Source organism: Purpureocillium takamizusanense, chromosome 5 (genome assembly GCF_022605165.1).
Source record: "Purpureocillium takamizusanense chromosome 5, complete sequence".
In the NCBI taxonomy this organism is placed as follows: Eukaryota; Fungi; Ascomycota; class Sordariomycetes; order Hypocreales; family Ophiocordycipitaceae; genus Purpureocillium; species Purpureocillium takamizusanense.
Genome location: NC_063072.1, coordinates 1,616,705 through 1,634,677, shown reverse-complemented (window position 1 = coordinate 1,634,677; position 17,973 = coordinate 1,616,705). Strand labels below are relative to the sequence as shown.

The 17,973-nt window shown below is 59.4% G+C and overlaps 5 protein-coding genes across 5 annotated transcripts; 3 read left to right on the top strand and 2 right to left on the bottom strand.

The window, feature by feature from the left end:
• Positions 1–2,358: 2,358 nt before the first annotated feature.
• On the top strand, positions 2,359–2,775 carry JDV02_006082 (uncharacterized protein; the record flags this gene model as incomplete). The annotated part of the gene is made up of 2 exons (XM_047987436.1): positions 2,359–2,554; positions 2,621–2,775. The coding sequence occupies 2 exons, from the start codon at positions 2,359–2,361 to the stop codon at positions 2,773–2,775; spliced, it is 351 nt and encodes a 116-aa protein (XP_047843421.1).
• Positions 2,776–3,745: 970 nt separating this feature from the next.
• Positions 3,746–4,060, bottom strand: DPH3 (Diphthamide biosynthesis protein 3; the record flags this gene model as incomplete). The annotated part of the gene is made up of 2 exons (XM_047987435.1): positions 3,746–3,808; positions 3,863–4,060. The coding sequence occupies 2 exons, from the start codon at positions 4,058–4,060 to the stop codon at positions 3,746–3,748; spliced, it is 261 nt and encodes an 86-aa protein (XP_047843420.1).
• A 322-nt stretch (positions 4,061–4,382) lies between these two features.
• Positions 4,383–7,114, top strand: PXA2 (ATP-binding cassette long-chain fatty acid transporter pxa2). Its single transcript, XM_047987434.1, has 4 exons — positions 4,383–5,163; positions 5,216–5,431; positions 5,482–6,155; positions 6,210–7,114. Exons 1-4 carry the CDS (start codon positions 4,648–4,650, stop codon positions 6,934–6,936), a joined length of 2,133 nt encoding a protein of 710 aa, XP_047843419.1. The 5' UTR covers positions 4,383–4,647; the 3' UTR covers positions 6,937–7,114.
• A 446-nt stretch (positions 7,115–7,560) lies between these two features.
• JDV02_006079 (uncharacterized protein) lies at positions 7,561–10,581 on the top strand. The gene is made up of 5 exons (XM_047987433.1): positions 7,561–7,760; positions 7,863–8,670; positions 8,745–9,873; positions 9,974–10,283; positions 10,399–10,581. Exons 2-5 carry the CDS (start codon positions 8,375–8,377, stop codon positions 10,434–10,436), a joined length of 1,773 nt encoding a protein of 590 aa, XP_047843418.1. The 5' UTR covers positions 7,561–7,760; positions 7,863–8,374; the 3' UTR covers positions 10,437–10,581.
• A 674-nt stretch (positions 10,582–11,255) lies between these two features.
• Positions 11,256–17,438, bottom strand: DCK1 (Deoxycytidine kinase 1; the record flags this gene model as incomplete). Its single annotated transcript, XM_047987432.1, has 2 exons — positions 11,256–11,848; positions 11,897–17,438. 2 exons carry the CDS (start codon positions 17,436–17,438, stop codon positions 11,256–11,258), a joined length of 6,135 nt encoding a protein of 2,044 aa, XP_047843417.1.
• Positions 17,439–17,973: the final 535 nt, after the last annotated feature.

The window sequence follows — 17,973 nt, the reverse complement described above, 5'->3', positions numbered from 1 at the left end:
AGTTGTAGCAAAAGTAGGCAAGGCCCCTCGAGGATCGGCGATGGTGATAATTAAGCCCTGGATGGAACAAGACTGCCCGTGGGGGACAATCATCATCTCTTCCGCCGCTGGCCCCAACGGGCACGTTGGGCGGATGACTGGTGAATGGAGCCCCGGTGCGATTCTCGGGGGTGGTGGTCCTCTATCCTCGACGCGTACCGTACCATGCCATCCCCAGCCCAGGCAGTACGTAGTTAAAGTGGTGGTGCTTCTTTGGTACTAACGTGCCGGGGGGGCGAGTCGTGCCATTCCCATTCTCATTCTCAATAGGTAGAGGCTCCACTGCAGTTTACCGAACCATCTCGAAGCGGGCTGGGGCTGCTGCTAAAAAAGCCTCCAGCTGCGGGAACGGTTTGGAGCAGCAGGGCAGGCAGATAGATACCTTAGTAGTTAGTAGGCAGTGCCGTTTCGGTGGTGGTGGTGGTGGCGGGCCCGCCGCCCCAGTGGCTGCTGCTGCTACCAAGTTGCTGCTGCTACAACGCCTGCTACAACGCTTGCAACCCACGCTGCGGGATGCTGCAACTGCGGCAGGGCCTCGCGCGCGGGTGGCGCTGGGCTGGGCGGGCGACGGGCTTAGCTAGTTATTCTGCCATCTCGTCGGGCATGCAAGCCATTGAATCCATGGGACGGAAACGCAGTGGCGGCGGCGGCGGCGGCGCCCCGTGGAGACAGACTACTGACGGGACTGACTGGTTTTGTTCTGCCCGGGTGTTTCCCAGCCTGGTGAGTGCCCGCGCGCCGCGGTCATCCAGTTCCATTGATTACAGCGGGCAGTCAGTCAGTCCCGTCATCCCTCATCAGTGTCGCCCTCGCCGCCTTGCAGCATCCCGCGACGCCGCCGCAGCCGTTGTGTGCCTTGCCTTGCCTTTGCCTCGCCCGGCCTTGCATGCATGCATGCAATGGATGGCTGCTGGCCTTGCCTTTTTGCCTCGCCGGGCGTTTTGGACAGGGGGCTGACGTGCGTTGCTGTTGCACTGCTGCTACTGCTGCTGTTGCTGCTGCTGCAGGACGAACGGACGGACGGACGGACGGCAAAGGACAGACGGGAGTCGTTCCCGTTCGAGGTGCCATCGGCAAGTATCCCAACGTCAGGTTATTAGTGCTGTACTCCGTGCTCCGTAGTTGGTACCACCTAGCACCATCCATCAATCACCACCTCCACCCACCTCCGACTACTAACCTCCCAACCCAATCCCAGCAACATAGCTCATCCCGGCACGACGAAACAACACGAACTCCCCCCCATCCCCTGGCCCAATGGCGCTGCAGCGAGATAAAAAAGAGCTACTACCACTAAGGTACGGCATCTGCACAAGCCAAGGTAGGCATGTCCCGAGTACTAACTACGACCAGCACTACGGACGGAACACCCACCCGCGCAGATTATTTTCCTGGCTTGCGCAATGCAGTGGCCCGCCGTCCTCGCCGGGGGGGGGGGGCGTGACGAGAGTCCCTGTCTCCGCCGCAATCAATTCAATTCAATGTCCCCTGCCCGGCTGTTTCCAGGTTTTCGCTGCTCGGCCGCCGCAAGGACATATTACGTACAGAAGAATGGCGCCTCATCAGCGCCCCGACTCGTGCTGGCACCGCCCACGCACCAGCAAGGCACCACCCAACGTCTAGGGAGGTAGGTACCCGGTACCGGCACGGTGTCCACACGCGGCAGAAACCTGGAAACGAGTGAGTGTGTGTGTGGGCAGAAAGGGTGGCGCGCATGCCGCACTTGGAAACGCAACAGGTGTGTGGAAGAGGAGAGTGTGTGTTCATAGCGCGCCTGTGTGTGCCATGGAACGGCCGCCAGCGCCTGGTGGGGACGCTGCAATCAATGGGTGGTGGCCCCTGGGCCCCTGCGCCTCTGGCTGGAGCCGCTGCCGTCGCAGGCGGCCCCCCCAGGCCAGGCCACGACAGGTTTCTTTGCAGACGAAAGCGGAGCTCTTCTCGTCTTCTTTCTGCCTCCTGCGTGCCTTGTTGTCCCCCCCATATAGCTATCATGTCGTCCGGCTTCCTGCCCAGCCCAGTCCTCCTCTCCGTTTTGTGGGATCTGTGATGCCATGCCCAGACCTGGGGTCCTGGAGCAACGCCCGAGCCTCTCTTGACCCACGACAACGACGACGACGCCGCCGCCGCCGACGAGTATAACACAAACACAACACCACGACGCCCGTCCACAACCCCCGGTCCAAGTTGTCGCTGCTGGCACCAACTCCAACAAGCATTCCCCCCTTCAGGGAGTCAGGGACCGGACCACCGTATCGTGTCTCCCTGCCACTTCGCGCAACCGCCTCAATTGCGTCCTCGCGACCGACAACAAAGCTCGCCATGTGGCGCCTCGCTCTCCTCGTCGCCCTCGTGTGCGCCGCCCTCGTCGCCGCCGCCACCTCCGTCGACACCATCACAGCCTCGCCTGCCACGTCACTCTCCGTCGCATGGACCAATTCGCAGACCAGGCTCGCCAGCCAAACCTCCCAAAGCGTGTCCGTCGTCGCGCTCTCAGAACCGCTTTCCAATGGAACCAGTGAGTCGTCTCGCCAGACTGGCCTCGTCGCCAAGCTCGTTTCCCCAGACTAATTCTTGGCTGCAGCACACTTCTCATCCACCGCCGTGCTACCGACTGCCCGACCCAATTCCACAACATCTCGTTCCACGCAGGTAACTGGAGGCGCTATCCCGCAGCAGATGCAGGCTTCCATGGCCGGCCTGCTGGGGTTCTGCATCATGGGGCTGGTCATGTTATAGACGGAGCGCTCGGGATATGAAGTAATGACGCCGTACGACGTGGCGCGGCCGCTGCCCGCCCATCATTCATTAACATAGAACACGCCTTAGGCAGGCCAGGCGTTTAATAGCATAGAGATACCACCAGGCCCGCGGCGCCGTCCTTCGTCTCGGACCACGCGCCGCGGTCCGGCGTTGCCCATGCAGGGCCCTTAATTTAACAACCGATTTTGAGTTGGATCACGCAGCACTGCTGCATACTGCTGCATTGCTGCCGTTCTCGCGACATGTACATTAGTGCCTCGCAGCCACTGGCAGGACAACACTCTGCACACTTGGACAACGGTCGGTTCGGGAAGCGAGCCCTGCGACGGTACAACAATTGACGGTATATTGAGTGATGGGATCGACATATGTTGTCGTCCTTCCCCAGCTGTGTAGGGGGAGCAGTGATTGCCGGTGGCTCAACTGCCATCCGCCATCTGCCATGGAAATTGGCTCGTGCTTGCGACGACGCGTGCGGCAAACCCCATGGTGCCCGTGCCCAAGCAGAGTTGCGCATGTTGCACAAGACAGCTTGTCGATGTCTCACCTGCGGCTAATTGCATGCTGTTTGCAGCGCGAGTCGTGGGTCGGATATGTCGTCCTGAGACACGCACCGCCTTTCGACTGCCGCTGTCTCAGGCTTGGGAGCACCCGCGTGCCTCGAGATTTGTGATTACCCCGGATCTGTCGTTGCCACGCTCTTTGTACCGGCAGTGCACTTGGCAGCAGCGTCGACAGTATGCGATGCCTCCTATCTTGAATCTTAAGGCGACAAGCCAGACGTTTTGTGCCTGAAGATGCCAAACGCCGCAGGAAGTTTTTAGAGGCCGTGACGAGCGCATAGCGACCCCCTGTAGGCAGGCCTCGTGTGGCGTTCGTATCGGACCGTGTGGGAGGGCTGGCATTCCCGTCGTCCTATTTAGACTTCGTGCTTGCCCTGTGGTGTTTACACCGCCACGGGGACCTGACCCCCAGAGTTGTTCGCGGGCGGGGGCTTGGGCAAGTCATCCTGTATGAATCAGCGAGTTTGTCTCGAGGGCGCAAAGCTGGCTGCTCAACGTACGAGATCAAAAATGACTCGAATCATCAGACTGCAACTGGGGCAGACGGCAATGTCCTGCTCATCGCGAAGATCGTCCAGGGCAATCTGGAAGCGGTCGCCACAGGGACACGGGTAGTGGTAGAGCTGCTGCGCCTCGTCAAAGGTCATGTCCTCGATTTCGATTTCATCGTAAATGGAGAGGTTCTCGTCGTCCGACATGTTGAGCAGCGCGTATTGGGCTCTCGTCGGGAGTCCAAGGGTCTGAGATATGTGGTTGTCGACGTGAAGGAGGCCAGGCCTGCCCCGCGGCGCCGAGAGAAAAATTTACCCCACAGGTGTGGCTCGTGACTGGTGGCTGGTGCGGCGGCCTTGGCAGCCCAGGACAAGGCATTGGATTTCCCCAGCTCGTCCCGCCACGGCAATCACATGCCCGGATGCTAGCGGCAGGTGCTGCTGTGGCCGTGCTGGGCTGTCACTGGCCAGAACTGGGGGACTGGCACTCCGGCCGAGGGAGCGCAGCCGAGCCTGCCATCCTGGGGAAGGCACGAGTCGCTCGACGACGAAGCGGCCCGCCTGACATCTTGGAAATGTCATCTTCTCATGCTTCGTCGGCCATCGTCTAATTTTGCTTGACGAAGCACCCTTCGGCACATGCTTCTTGCGTTGGGACTGACGTTGACGAGACCGCATACCCCGTCTCCGACTTCGACTGCCGCCACCGGCCACCAACCGATGCGCCGCGGCTCGTGATAGCTGACCTCGCTCGCCCTCCGCCCCCCCTTTCTCCCCTCGTTTGTCGGCCACCCATGGCAGGGCAATCCAAGTTCGGCCTGCCCGGCGATCGGACGGTCCGCAGCATCGTGTCCGACCTCACCCGCCTATATCTCTCCAACCGCTCGCGCATCTCCCGCGCCGTCTGGATCACCCTCTTCGTCGCCCTTGTCAACCGCGTGCGCCATGCCATCTCGGAGCAAAAGGCAGCCTCTGCGCGCGAGGCCGCTCAGCGCGCCGCCCGCCGGGGGACCGTCTCGGCTACCGAAGGGGGCGAGGCGCCCAAGAAGAAGGTTGCCCTGAACCGGGACTTCTTCCGCTCGCTCCTGCGCCTGTTGCGCATCGTCATACCTGGCTGGCGCAGCTCCGAGACGCGCATGCTCATCAGCCATAGCTTCTTCCTCGTCCTGCGGACCCTCATCAGCTTGCGCGTCGCTGAGATGGATGGCGCCATAGTCAAGGCCCTCGTCAAGGGAAATGGCAAGGAGTTTCTCACCAGAATCGTCTGGTGGATGCTGATCGCCGTGCCGGCAACCTTTACCAACTCCATGGTGCGCACCACCATTGCTGCCGTTCCGAACGCGAATGGCTAACATCTTGCAGTTGTCCTATCACCAAGCGGAACTGTCCCTCAAGTACCGCACGAGACTGACGCAGTTCATCCACGACAAGTACCTGTCGCAGCTGACCTTCTACGGCATCTCGGCGCTGGACGACCGGATAAAGAATCCCGACCAGCTGATCGCGGTGGATGTGTCCAAGTTCTCCAACAGCCTGGCCGAGCTGTACAGTAACCTCGCCAAGCCGCTGCTCGACATGGTCTGTCCCCCATCCATGCGCTGCGGGGCGTCTGTGCTGACTATCTCTAGACCATATACACGTACTCTTTGTCCAAGAGCGTTGGTGGGGAGGGCGTCGTCTTCATGTCATTGCTGGTGCAGCTCTCTGCAAACGTCATGCGCGTCTTGACCCCGCCATTTGGCAAATACGTTGCCGATGAAGCCCGCCTCGAGGGCGAGTTCAGGTTCCAGCACTCGCGCCTCATCGATTACAGCGAGGAGGTGGCGCTCTACGCCGGTCACAAGGCCGAGAAAGACACCCTTGACAAGGGTTATTTCACTCTCATCAAGCACGTCAATTACATCCTCCGACAGCGCTTCTACCACGGCTTCATGGAAGACTTTGTCATCAAGTACTTCTGGGGGGCGTTAGGACTCGTACTCTGCAGCGTGCCCGTCTTCTTCAAGCTTCCCGGGCAAGCGGTGATGAACATGGGCGACAGGACCGAGTCATTCGTTACCAACAGACGGATGCTTTTGTCCGCGTCTGACGCCTTTGGAAGAATCATGTTCTCCTACAGGGAGATTATGGAATTGGCTGGCTACACCTCGCGAGTCGCATCGCTGCTGGACGTCATGGACGACATCCAGTCGGGTCATTTTGAGAAGAAGCTGGTCTCCTCATCGGGGATAGAGGGCAATGAGGCCGTGCTTCAAGGTCGTGGCACAGTCCATGAGAGCAAGGACATTACGTTCATTGACGTGTAAGTGTGCAGAATGGTCAAGGACGAGCAGCATACGCTAACTTGCGCGGCCAGGCCCATTGTCTCGCCCAACGGAGATGTTCTGGTCAAAGCCCTCTCCTTTTCCCTTAAGCATGGCGATCACCTCCTTGTCGTGGGGCCCAACGGCTGCGGCAAGTCGTCATTGTTCCGCATCCTGGGCGGCCTCTGGCCCGTCTACGGAGGGACGGTCTACAAGCCACCCTTCAGCGCCATCTTCTACATTCCTCAACGACCATACCTTTCCCGCGGCTCGCTCCGCCAGCAAGTCATATACCCCGATTCGCTACGCCAAATGCGTGCCCGAGGCGTTACCGACGCAGACCTCTTGTCCATGCTCAAGATTCTCGGCCTCGAGCACCTGGTGGAGCTTTATGATGAAGGCTGGGACGCCGAGGCCGAGTGGCGCGACGTGTTGTCGGGCGGCCTGCAGCAGCGCGTGGCCATGGCGCGCCTTTTCTACCACCGCCCTCAGTATGCGATCCTCGACGAGTGCACCAGCAGCGTCACGCTCGAGACGGAAAAGGTCATGTACGACAACGCCAAGGCGCTGGGCATCACCCTCATGACAGTCAGCCACCGTCGCAGCCTGTGGAAGTACCACACGCATATCCTGCAATTCGACGGGCAGGGAAACTACGTCTTCACCAAGCTCGACGCCGACAAACGCCTGAAGCTCGAGGACGAGAAGGAGGACCTCGAGGTGAAGCTGCGCCAGGTGCCAGAGCTGGAGCGAAGGATGGAGGAGCTCAAGTCATTGTGAGGGCTGATGGATGATGGGATGGGCCTCTTGAACCGTCTCAAGGCCGCGGAAGCCCAAGGTGTCTTGGATATACCTGGGGTGGTGCTCGGGGCACCCCCGCTGTACATTACCGGGGATGATATAAGGGCCTCCGCATATATTAGGCGTAGATACCTGCATGAAATACTTGAAGCAAGATACCAAGTTCATTTCTGTAGGTAATCCTCGGGCAACTCTTGTGCGCAGGTGATGAAGTTGACAACCTTTGCTCGTGTCAAGTCATGTCTCCCATCAGGGCGGCCAGCGCCACACTAAAGCGGAATGGACAAACAGGTCAGCTCTTCAAGTTGAAATACTACGCCACAGCAGGGCGATGAAGACGTGCCCAGAGCCATGTTCATTACGGTCCTCGGGGCGCTTAGTGCTTGATGTGGTGGCGTTGCGCTGATGGCAGCTTGGAGTGAGGTTGCGTGTGGCGGAGTCGAACCCGGCGCAGGCAGGGCGGTCACGCACTGCAGGCAGGCAGGGCAGGTGCCATGGGGTCACGGGCGGCGCTTGCCATGGGGTATGGATGGAGGTACGAAGTATAGCATATTCACCTGGCTGGCCCGATGGATGACAACCTCTTTTGTACATAGTGCGAAGAGGTAGTGAAAGCGTTTCCTCGCTTGCCTCGGTTTCAGCCAAATTTTCACTATACTGTAGTAGCCGCTGTCAAAGTATCTTTGCATTTGGCCTGGAGCCTCCCATACCGGCTGAGACTTGTAAGCCCCTTCTTCCACTGACCGTCTTACGCCGACGCGCCATGAAAACAAACCACTCTTTCACTGTCGAGGAGCGGAACGGTGAGTCAGTGAGCGAGCCGAGCCTCGATGAATCTGTCCGTGGAAGCTGTCTGAATAGTATGACGGAAAGCAGTGTGGTTGTTTCTCTGACCATTCAGACAGTGGTCTCAGGCACTCATCAGCCTCCGCCCCGTCGCAGTCGGCTGAAGCAAACACACTGGCGCAGCCACAGCAATCGCTCCCTCCCTCCGCTGTCTGCCTGGCTGCCTCCGCCACCACCGCCATGGACCGCCCACGGAGGACTCCGACATTCTCATTGCCCGACGCCGTATTGACTTGAGGCCGGGCGAGACGCGACCCCGTGCGGCCACTGGTTCCGCCTGGTGCGCCTCAAGACCTCAGCGCGACCGCCGCCCGAGTCGCGATGTGGGCTTGGGAACCGGTCAGGCAGAATGGTATCTCCACCCGTGACCGGAGGAAGCTCCGGGCTCGCGAATAATGTCGGTCAATTTAACCCTCCGACGGCCTGCGCGGTGTGATGCGTCGTCGTCTGCGCGAGTTCTCTGTGTGATCGAGCCTCCATGATCTCTTTACAATCATAAGTCGGAGAGCCCAGCGAAGCGCTGAACCCCCGCCGTCTACTCGTCGACACTACGCTCCGTCATAGACAAATCATGCTCATCCGGACACCCATCGAGTCAGGCAAGCACCGCCTTCTCGCGTGCGAACGAAAGATAATAGTCGGCATCGACTTCGGCACCACGTACTCGGGCGTCGCCTGGGCAGAGACCCAACGACCCGACAGGCGTGTCGCTGTGTCCGCATGGCCCATCAGCAGGTCGGCCCGCGAGGGCGAGTCCTCGGATAAGGTGCCCACGAAACTGAGATACACCAAGGGCGGCCACGTACAATGGGGTTTCGCCATCCCAGACACGGCGCCGCAGGACGAGGTGATGGAGTGGTTCAAGTTGTGCGTGGTTGCGTGACCCTTCGTGCTGCCGCTGTTGCTGGCGGGAAGACTGCAATACTGACGTGACGGACAAGGTACTTGGATCCTTGTCTGGAAAAGACCAGCCAACTGGTCGCGGCCGATACAGGCCGTGAGACCAGCAGCGCTGACGAACTCGTCACCGACTACATGTCTGCCCTGAACGAGCATCTCCTGTACACCCTCCGCGAGAAGCTTGGAGACGCCGTGGTAAAAACCACGCCCCTGGAGTTCGTCGTGACGGTGCCAGCCATATGGAGCGACATGGCCAAGGACCGGACGAGGAAAGCGTGTCAGAGGGCCTTCGGTGGTCCTTCATCGGCCAGCTGTCTAGTCCATCTAGTCTCAGAGCCGGAGGCTGCCGCCATATACGCGTTGCACGGCCTCGACCACCACGGCCTGCGAGTTGGCGACACCATCACCGTCGTTGACGCTGGCGGCGGTACAGTAGACTTGATATCGTACACGATCACGGGGCTGAAGCCGATCCTGCAGGTCCAGGAGGCGGCGCCTGGGTCCGGTGCGCTTTGCGGTTCAGCCTTTCTCAACATGCGCTTCGCCAATTATCTCAGGGTCAAACTAGGGAAAGAAGTTGGTTTTGACGAGGAAGTCCTATCCGAAGCCGTGGAGGCTTTTGAGAGGAAAATCAAGCGCCAATTCACGCTCGGCACCGATCCGAACGACTCGTTCGCCGTCCCCGTAGGCGGCATGGCCAACAACAAGGCTCTGGGTATCGCACGCGGACGTTACGCCATGAAAGCCTCTGACCTCTCCATCATCTTTGAGCCGGTCGTTCTCGAGGTCATCAAGTTGATCAAGGATCAAATATTCGCCAGCGGCGCCGCGCCAGTCAAGGCCGTCCTCCTCGTGGGCGGTTTCGGCGCCTCGCAGTATCTCAAGGAGCGTGTCCGCGACGCCATCGTCGACCGCCGCATCCAGATCCTGCAACCGCCAAACGCCTGGCAGGCCGTGGTGCAGGGCGCCGTCATGAAGGGCCTCGCCGACAGCGCGCCCGAGCAGCTCACCATGGTGCAGGTGAGGAACCGCCAGGCGAGGAAGCACTATGGCACCGAGTGGAGGACAAAGTACGACCCGAAGCTGCATTCACACCTGAGGAGTAGACGACATTGGTGCGGCCTCGAAGGCTGCTACAAGGTGTACGGCATGGAGTGGTTCATCCGACGGGTACGACGTTTTCCGCCACGCCTCCTCCCCCTCCTCCCCTTCTCACCCTTGCTTTTTTGCCGGCACCTGACTCACTGACACACGATATATTTGCATGCAGGGCGATCGAGTCTCCGAAAACGAGCCTTTTTTCACCTCCTTTGTCTGGACCGGCCTGGTAAGCCAAGGGCGCATCCAAAAGATCAAGATGGACATATACTGCGACGCCGACTGCGCCCCGAGAGACGCACCCGTCACGCGCGACGATCGCGTCCGGCTCCTCGCCCGCGTCGAGGCAGACGTGAGCCACATCCCCGAGCGCCTACTCGATCGCCGCCGCGGCCGTGACGGGCAATGGTACTACGTCCTCCGGTGCAGGATCGAGGCCGTCTACCTCTCCGCGTCGACGACGTACACGCTGTTGTATAAGGGTAAGAACCCCCCACGGGGGCCTTTCTTCCCCTTTCTGGCTTGTACATGTCGCCATGACTTTGCCGAAGAGAGAGAGAGGGAGAAATGTTGTGCTAACGGATGTGCTGCGTGTAGACAAGCGGTACGACACTGTAACTTGCGAATACGTCTAGACGTACAATTAGAGCTAGACCAGCCACAAGCCGGCGCTGATTATCCGCCACGGTTCCGAGAACGATGCCTCAGGAACAAGGGCCCGTAGACAAAAGGCAAACAAGTAGCCGCCTCACACGAGACGGAGAAAGCAGTACACAGGAGACGAGAGAAGAGATACTTGGCCCAAGTAAAGAAAAAAGCCCGACGTGGGCGTGAAATTGGTATGGCCTGTGCAGATTCCGCCCTTCTCGTCCCCTATGCCCCTTCTCCCTTTCCGCTCCCTACATCTACAGTATCTCCCCGAGAGGCGGCAACCCAGAACGCCACCACCCCAGCCAGCACCAACCAAGCCTTTAATCTCGCCCACCCCTCTTGGCCCCCCTCTTTCCTTGCTTTCATGCTTCCACCCACGCAGAGTAACACAGGAAGAACAGTACAAGGCGAATAATAAAAAAGGTACGTTGTAAACTTGCCCGGAAAAAAAGGGAACCGGGGGGGGAGGCGATCAACAAAGGTGCCTTTCCCGTATTCTCTCGTCTTGTATATACGCACTCGCTCCACGCCCACCGTGTATTTCAAACTGCCGCAGCCGCCATAGGCGCGCGACTTCGATTATCATTGGTGTATCTTTCGCTTTTGTACAACGGGGATATGGAAAGAGATCAAGTGGGGAAAACGACAGGAAGAGAATGTGAAACGCACACTTTCAAAGCTGTCAATCCAGTTCCCGAGATTTTTGTTTTTTTGGCTGCGTCCATCGCTCGTTCACAGCTACAGAGGCCGATGCGGGCGGGGTGATGCGGGCGGGGTGCTCATCGCTCGTCATCCTCGTATAGTTACTCCTCGTCGACGCTCCTCATCGCCGAGCCCGTCTTGCTGCTCTTCTTGCCCAGCTTGAGCATGCTGAACCTCTTCCTCACGCTGCCCCGCTTGACGATGCTGAGGCCTTCTGCCTCAAACTCCTTGTCAGATCGGACGGAGCCTCTGTCCAGACTCTGCCTGCTCGCGGAGCTGCTCCTCCGCGTCTGTGCCGGCATGTCCGCCGAGGGGGTCTCATCTATCGACTGCGATCGAAAGAGACTCTGTCGTCGGCCCGCCCCCTTGCTCGCGCTTCGGCTGTGCTCGACCTTGGACTCGGCCTCGCCGTTGACCTGCGGTTCCTCCTGGGGTCGCTCGGGTTCCTGCTTACGACCACCCAGGAGGCTGAGTCTCGCGCTCCTATGCCGTAGCGCAACCTGATGGACGACGGATACCTCTTCTCCACGGTCCCCGCTCAAGGGACTTGCAATGTTAGGCCACTGCGGGCTGTGTCCGTTGGAGGATAGAGACTGCCGGAACGCCGTGGAGGGAGTCGATACGGTCTCTTGTGGCGGTGAAGGCGGCGGAGGCGCAAACGTAGCGATTTCCGGCTCGTACGTCCTCTCAAAGTCTTTGAATGGTCAGCCAAATCCTTGTTGGTGGAATGATGTCAACTCACATCTCTGAAGTTCCTCGTGCCTTTGCGAGAGGACGTCGTTGGTGCTGTGAGCAAACATGGCCAGGCAGCGCTTGATCATGATGGCATGATCAACAAGCGCCATCCTTATGGCGGCATCTCTTGGCTCGAGCTCAATCTCTCCGCCATGACCACTGTCTTCGCTGCCTGCCTGGCGTTCCGGAAGAAGGTTGCGATAACAGACGACGCTATGTTCCGACGATGGATCGACGGATATTGATATGGCATCTACCAGAAGCTGAGTAATGGCCGTGTCACCTTGGACGATGCGACGTTCGAGGGTTGTCATTTCTTGGGTCTTGCGGACAATTCGCTCTAACGCGGTGTCATGGGGGCCGAGCAGAATCTCTTGGGCGTCGACGATCTCGCTCCGCCGGAGCAACGTGGGGAAGGGCTCGGCCGTTGTGAACACCACCTTCTCCGCGTAGTGCTCCTCCACGGGCCCGGACGTGATACGCTTGGTGGTATAAGAAAAGCATTGCGGGTGAGACGAGAGCAAGAAGTCGCGGACTGCCTGTGGCACCCTGGCCCTCTGGAAGACTGGGTGGGTCAGGTCGCGGTGAGGTGTGATGGCTGACACCACCAGGAACTGGCCCTCCACGTCATCGACATCGCCGTTGGTGACGATCTGCGCCGACGGGTATTGCTCTTGCATGCGGTCGGTGAAGGCGGAAGCTCGCTCTGCCGGCGAGCCCTCGTAAACAAACTCTTTGTCCCGGATCCCCGACGGGAAACCAAGGCCCTTGTATACGACTTTGAAATACCGCGGCACGAGCTTCTCGCTCTTGGAGATCTTCTCGTAGATGGTCGCAATAGCTCGCTCCGTCCTTGCCAGCTTGGCAAAGTCAAACACATTGGACTCGTACTGCGCTTGGAGCTCCTTGTACGCCGTCAACGCGTTGCTCCACGACTCAGCCTCCTCAAAATGCTTAATCATGTCGAAATAGATCCTCTCCTTGCGTTCAAACATGTTCTGCACCGGGAACCCTGGATCAGCGAGGACCGGTGTCTGCTTGGTTGGGTCCCATTCGTAGAGGTCTGCGTGCAGACGAAGCGCCAGACCCGCCTCGGAATGGTTCCCCGACTCTGCCTGGAAGCTCGCCAGCTGATGGACGTATCGCACGAATATCTCCTCCTTCTGCATGTCCCGCAGGAACTCCATCAGTCGGAGCCGGTTGATGATGTTGGACGCCTCGTTGCTGCCGTCGCCGCTGTGTACCGCAACGAGCAACTCGAGGAACTCGTCTAGCGTGGCGACGAGGTCCTGGACGGCCATGTAGAGCGGTTCGCCGGGAATATCGGCCAGAGGCTCGAACCGGTCAACAAGCTCGCTCACAAACAACTTTTGCAGAATGCTCTCCGTCAGAGGTTTCGACTTAAAGAAGTGGTCCAGGCAGTCTATCATCTCAGTCTGGATGACGGTCAAGTCTTCGCTGAGAGTCCACTCGCTGACAATCATGGTCTGCAGGACCTCGACTGCCATCCTGCGAAGACCTTCGTGGACGCTTAGACACAGTTCGACAATGGGGCCCACCAAGGTAGGCACGTATTGTACCTGGTATCCGCCAATCTTGGACAAGCCATAGCGGGTGCGCTCGTCCGTCGTTGTCTCCCAGCCGATGGCCTCCCAGGTCTTGCGCAAAAGGTCCGCGCCATGTTCCCTGACGTCGCCAGCAATCTTCCACACGGCTCGGCGTTTTTGTTCCGCAAACGTCTCGAGGGCGAGAGACGAGCTCCCTACGAGCTTCAGAAGCGTAGTGAAGAAGAGTTTCCAAAGCTCCGTGTTGAAGGTCTCGGCATCGTCAGGATCGGGGAGGAACGACTCAAGCAAGATTCCCGCGAGATACTGTAGGGTGGACATGGTCGACTTATGGTGGTAAATGTGTACGCTGAGCCAGCCGGCCGGGAACGCTTCGCCCGAGAGGATGCTTTTGTGAACGCGCAGGAGATTTTCAAGGATGACGGCAAGATCTCCTTCCGCCAACTCCAGTTGCATACCCGCCGATGACTTTGACACGGCTGAGAGCACTGCAGACAGTTCCGCCAACGCCTCGTCGTACGCGAGCCCGTCCTGGACAGGTTTGGACGGGAAAGGGTATGACGCAGGGAATAGGAGAGATAGGCGGTCCCGTGACTTCCGTGGAGATGCCAGGATCGCGAGGTACGAGTCGATGATTCTTGGCAGGTGGTCCGGAATCTCTGGGCCCAAGTAGTCGACCTGGCTGGCAATGATGGAGCAGCACAGGCGGACTTGGTCTCTCCATTGGTCGTTGACCATGTCAGGATGCCCCCAATGCGGCGAGATCCAGCGGACGGTATTCGCCGCCAGGGCGGCCTTTTGTTCCGGATGTGCAAACAGATCAAGTTTGGAATAGTTTATGATCAATAGCAGCTTGTACAGAATTAGCTTGCCCTTGACGTTCGTACAGGAGTCCATGAAGTCAATGGCAATGTGGAGGATTTCTTCCGTGCTCAGTAAGCCGCTGAGTTCCGGGAGCCAGGTATGGAAGTGCTGGACGGCCAGAGTCTGGCTACCGACCAGGGAAGGGGCGGTGTTGCGCATCATTGCGTCCAGTGCCTTAAAGATGACTCGCAACTGTCGCGTAAAGCCCTGGGGAGACGACTTGATTCCTATGACAGCTTCCTTGACCTTCATTTGATGTCGGGCATGTGTGATGAACTTGAGGATGTGTCGCACGACTTTGAACGTGGCTCTCAGCTTCCGGGCAATCTCAGGTTCGGTAGGGTTCTCGAGCAGGCGCGTGAAGGATCGCACCAAGCTGGTGGTGGCAAAGGGGTAATTGAACTGGTTCTCGGCGTACGTGTCGACCAGAGGCCCGAGGTTGAATCGCCTGTCGTGCACGATGCCCAGGACTCGGACCAAGGCCGTGAACACGAGATCCTCAAACTCCTCGTTGCCTGAATTCTCCACGAGCATGCCGAACAGCCCGTCCAGGACATCGCTCAGCAGCTTGACGACCTCAATTTCGGGGACAAAGGTCAGTTGTCTCAGTGTGGCGGATAGTTCGTCCTGGGAAAGGTCTTTCCATTTGAGAATGCCCAGGATGACGCGGTCTTGTGAGAATCTTGTACTGCACAGGAACGAGTCGACGAGCAACACGGCCAAAGGCCCGGTCACCTCGGCGGAGTGCTCATCCCAGCCGCGTGGCGCCCACGGCAGTGACAGGTAGCCGCCTCTGCCCGTGGGCCCGGCTTCCGCCGTCGATGTGTGCTCGTCCACCTTGTAGAGCAGCAGCCCGTGCTGGCCGTCTCTTATGAAAGCTTGCTGGTCCCATAGCGGCATGTGTGCCACGGCAAAGGGCGGATTGGGAATGTCAGCCAGAAACATGACGACGTGAGCTGTCGATACATCGCGAGGTGACAAGGAGAGCCGAAGCGTCTGCTTCCACGATTCGCCTCTCTCTGCAGCCACCGACTTGAACGTGGTAACAGGCTGCATGTTGGACGCTGTGTGGATGCAATTTTCGATCCGCTGACCCGAGGGGCCTCGAACCTCGAGCGTGACCTGGAGATTCGTTCCCTGCAAGCCCGGCGGCATGCTGGTCGCGCTGCCACCGAACCTCGAGAGTAAATTCTGGCGAGCCAAGGCCGCCGTATTGATCGTGAGGTAAATGTCTGACCTCGCCTTTGTCGGAGCAGCAGAGAAGCCAATCCTGTTGGTGGTAGACACCCCCGATAGCAGGGTCGGTGTGGCTTTGATCAAAGCGTCGGCGTCGGGATGATTGAACATCTGCAGGCCAACTTGGAGCCGCTCTCCTCGCCGTGACTTTTCGAGAAGCCCGCTAGGTTTGTCCAGTAGCTCTCGAATGAGCGAATCCCCCTCTTCCTTCTGCTCCTTTTCATGGCCTGGCCGGGCGGTCGGCGCCCAAATACCGATAAGCTGCTCAATTTCATCGTCGTGTTTCAGCAGATCGTTGAGTCTCGACACACCCACTCCAACGATGCGTTGGGCCATGTGTGCGGGTTCTGCAAATGCAACAGCCCTTGACCCTGCAGTGGTCGGCGGTCCGTGGCCATCTCTGCTCTCCGCCGTGGTAGCTCGATATGAGCTTCCCTGCCGGTCCGAGACCGAGTCCGTCCTGGACACGCCTTGGCCTCTCGACATGGTTGATCGGCCATTCTTGCTGCCCCACATCAAGCTCCTCCTAGAGGACTTTGCCGTGGTTGGGGCTCCTTTGGAATTATCTCCTGGGTGGTTATGCTCGCTGCCCGTGCCGGTGCGAGAGATGGGCTGTGACGAGGCTATTCGTTGCAGCGCCAAGACTTTGACGACAAGGTAGAGCTCGGACTCGGCCGCCGGCGCGTCGCCAATGTCTTGGGCAGAGAGATCGGTGAAGAGGGTCCGCATCGATGAGCTCTGAGTGAACCCTTCTATCGCGCCGCCCGCGGGTATGTCGACGGAGAAGCATTCGGACAACATTGACATGCTGCCGTGGCGGGGTTTGCTGGCAAGATACAGCACCAAGCTTGTTTCTTCATTGGTGGACCCTGCGAAGCCTTTCACATCCAGCAGGATGTGATGCAGGCTGGACAACTCGACGGCCGGCTGTGGGGGCTCGTCCAGCAAGCTCATTTGCGATTGCAATCTGGTGACGTCCACGACAGAGTCGTCACCTGTCAAAACTCGGCCGCGAGCGGCAGGGTCGCGCACTATGACCTCTCCGCCGCAAAGCTTGTTTAGCGTGACGAGGTCCCAGACAGTCTGCTCCCGTAGCCGCTCGTATTCGTGTGTGGTGAGGACGTTGTAGAGGAACTGCTGGCGGTGAAGGTTGAGGCGCGCGATGAGCTGGGAGAGTTTGTCCAGCTCCGCGTACTTGCGGGACAGGAGAAGCTCGTGAAGATACTTGGAGTGCCATTCACGCAAACACGATGCGATCTCGTCGATCAATGGCTCGGCAGCCGAGGTCGGTGTCTCGTCGCCGATTTTGAGCATGGGGACAGGGGCCGCAGGTCGAGGCGCATTGGGGTCTCTCTTGACGGGGACTGACAGGTTGCCGAGGGTGCCATTGGGAAGCTCGCTCAACGGTCTCCTCCTGCCATTGCTGTGGAGGCTCGTTGTCTTCTCGCGGTGGGTTCGTTTGGTGGGCGAATTCGCGCTGGTAAAGCCGCTCTTGGCGGAATCGCTTGCGGGACGATTGTCGGCCGAGCCCGTGGTGTCGCTGATCGGCTCGTCGCCCCTCGCATCCTCGTAGTCGTCGTCGTCGTCGTCGACGGTGTCGTCCGGCTCGTCGGCGCCGCCGAGCATCTCTCGCACCTCGACACAGCTGCGAGGGAAGATGCCGCTGAAGACTCGAGCCTCCAGCGTCTGGCCCTTGACCGAGGTCAAGCCAGCCAGCAGGCTGGGGGGCGCGACCAGGTAGCCCCTCAGCCAGGCGCCATCGGGCGTCTCCTCGATGATGTAGAGCTCATCGCCAATCTCGAGAGGCAGGTCGGCCGGGCTCTCGGCGGCGAAGGGGTACGTCGCAACGGCGAAGGCGATCCGGGGAAGCGGCTGCCAGGGCATCTGGACTCGCACGAGCGCCCGCGGGGCGTCCGAAGGAAGATGTAACGCGTACGGGCAGCACCAAGGCCGGCAGGCGCGTTGCGACACTTTGGGGCAAAACCGGAACCTTGTCGCGGGCCGCGGCAGGCAGGTGGCAGGCTGGCTGTCACTGAGCTCACAGCTCACAGCTCACGGAGCTCACGAGGGGGGGGAAGCGCGGCGGGGTCGTGGTTGCGGAATCATCGAGAGGCGGAGCGCGGCGTCTTTGCAAGGAGCGTCCCAAGGAGGTCGGTCTCTGGAGCTTGCTGCACGGGGATGAGGGTCGGCATGAGGCTCCAGGACTGCCGGGCATGACCAAACTGGAGGAATCGAGAGATTGAACTCACAAGGTGGGTGCCCACTCTCGAATATTGGCCGCGCCCAGGGTCCCCCCCGTGCGCGAAGCCCCTGAATTGGATGTTGATGGGACGGACACTGTGCAGCAAACGCCGGGGGTGGAGAGGGGGGGCTACTACTACCACCGCAGTATGGCGACGGCTACTACTAGCAAGGGTTG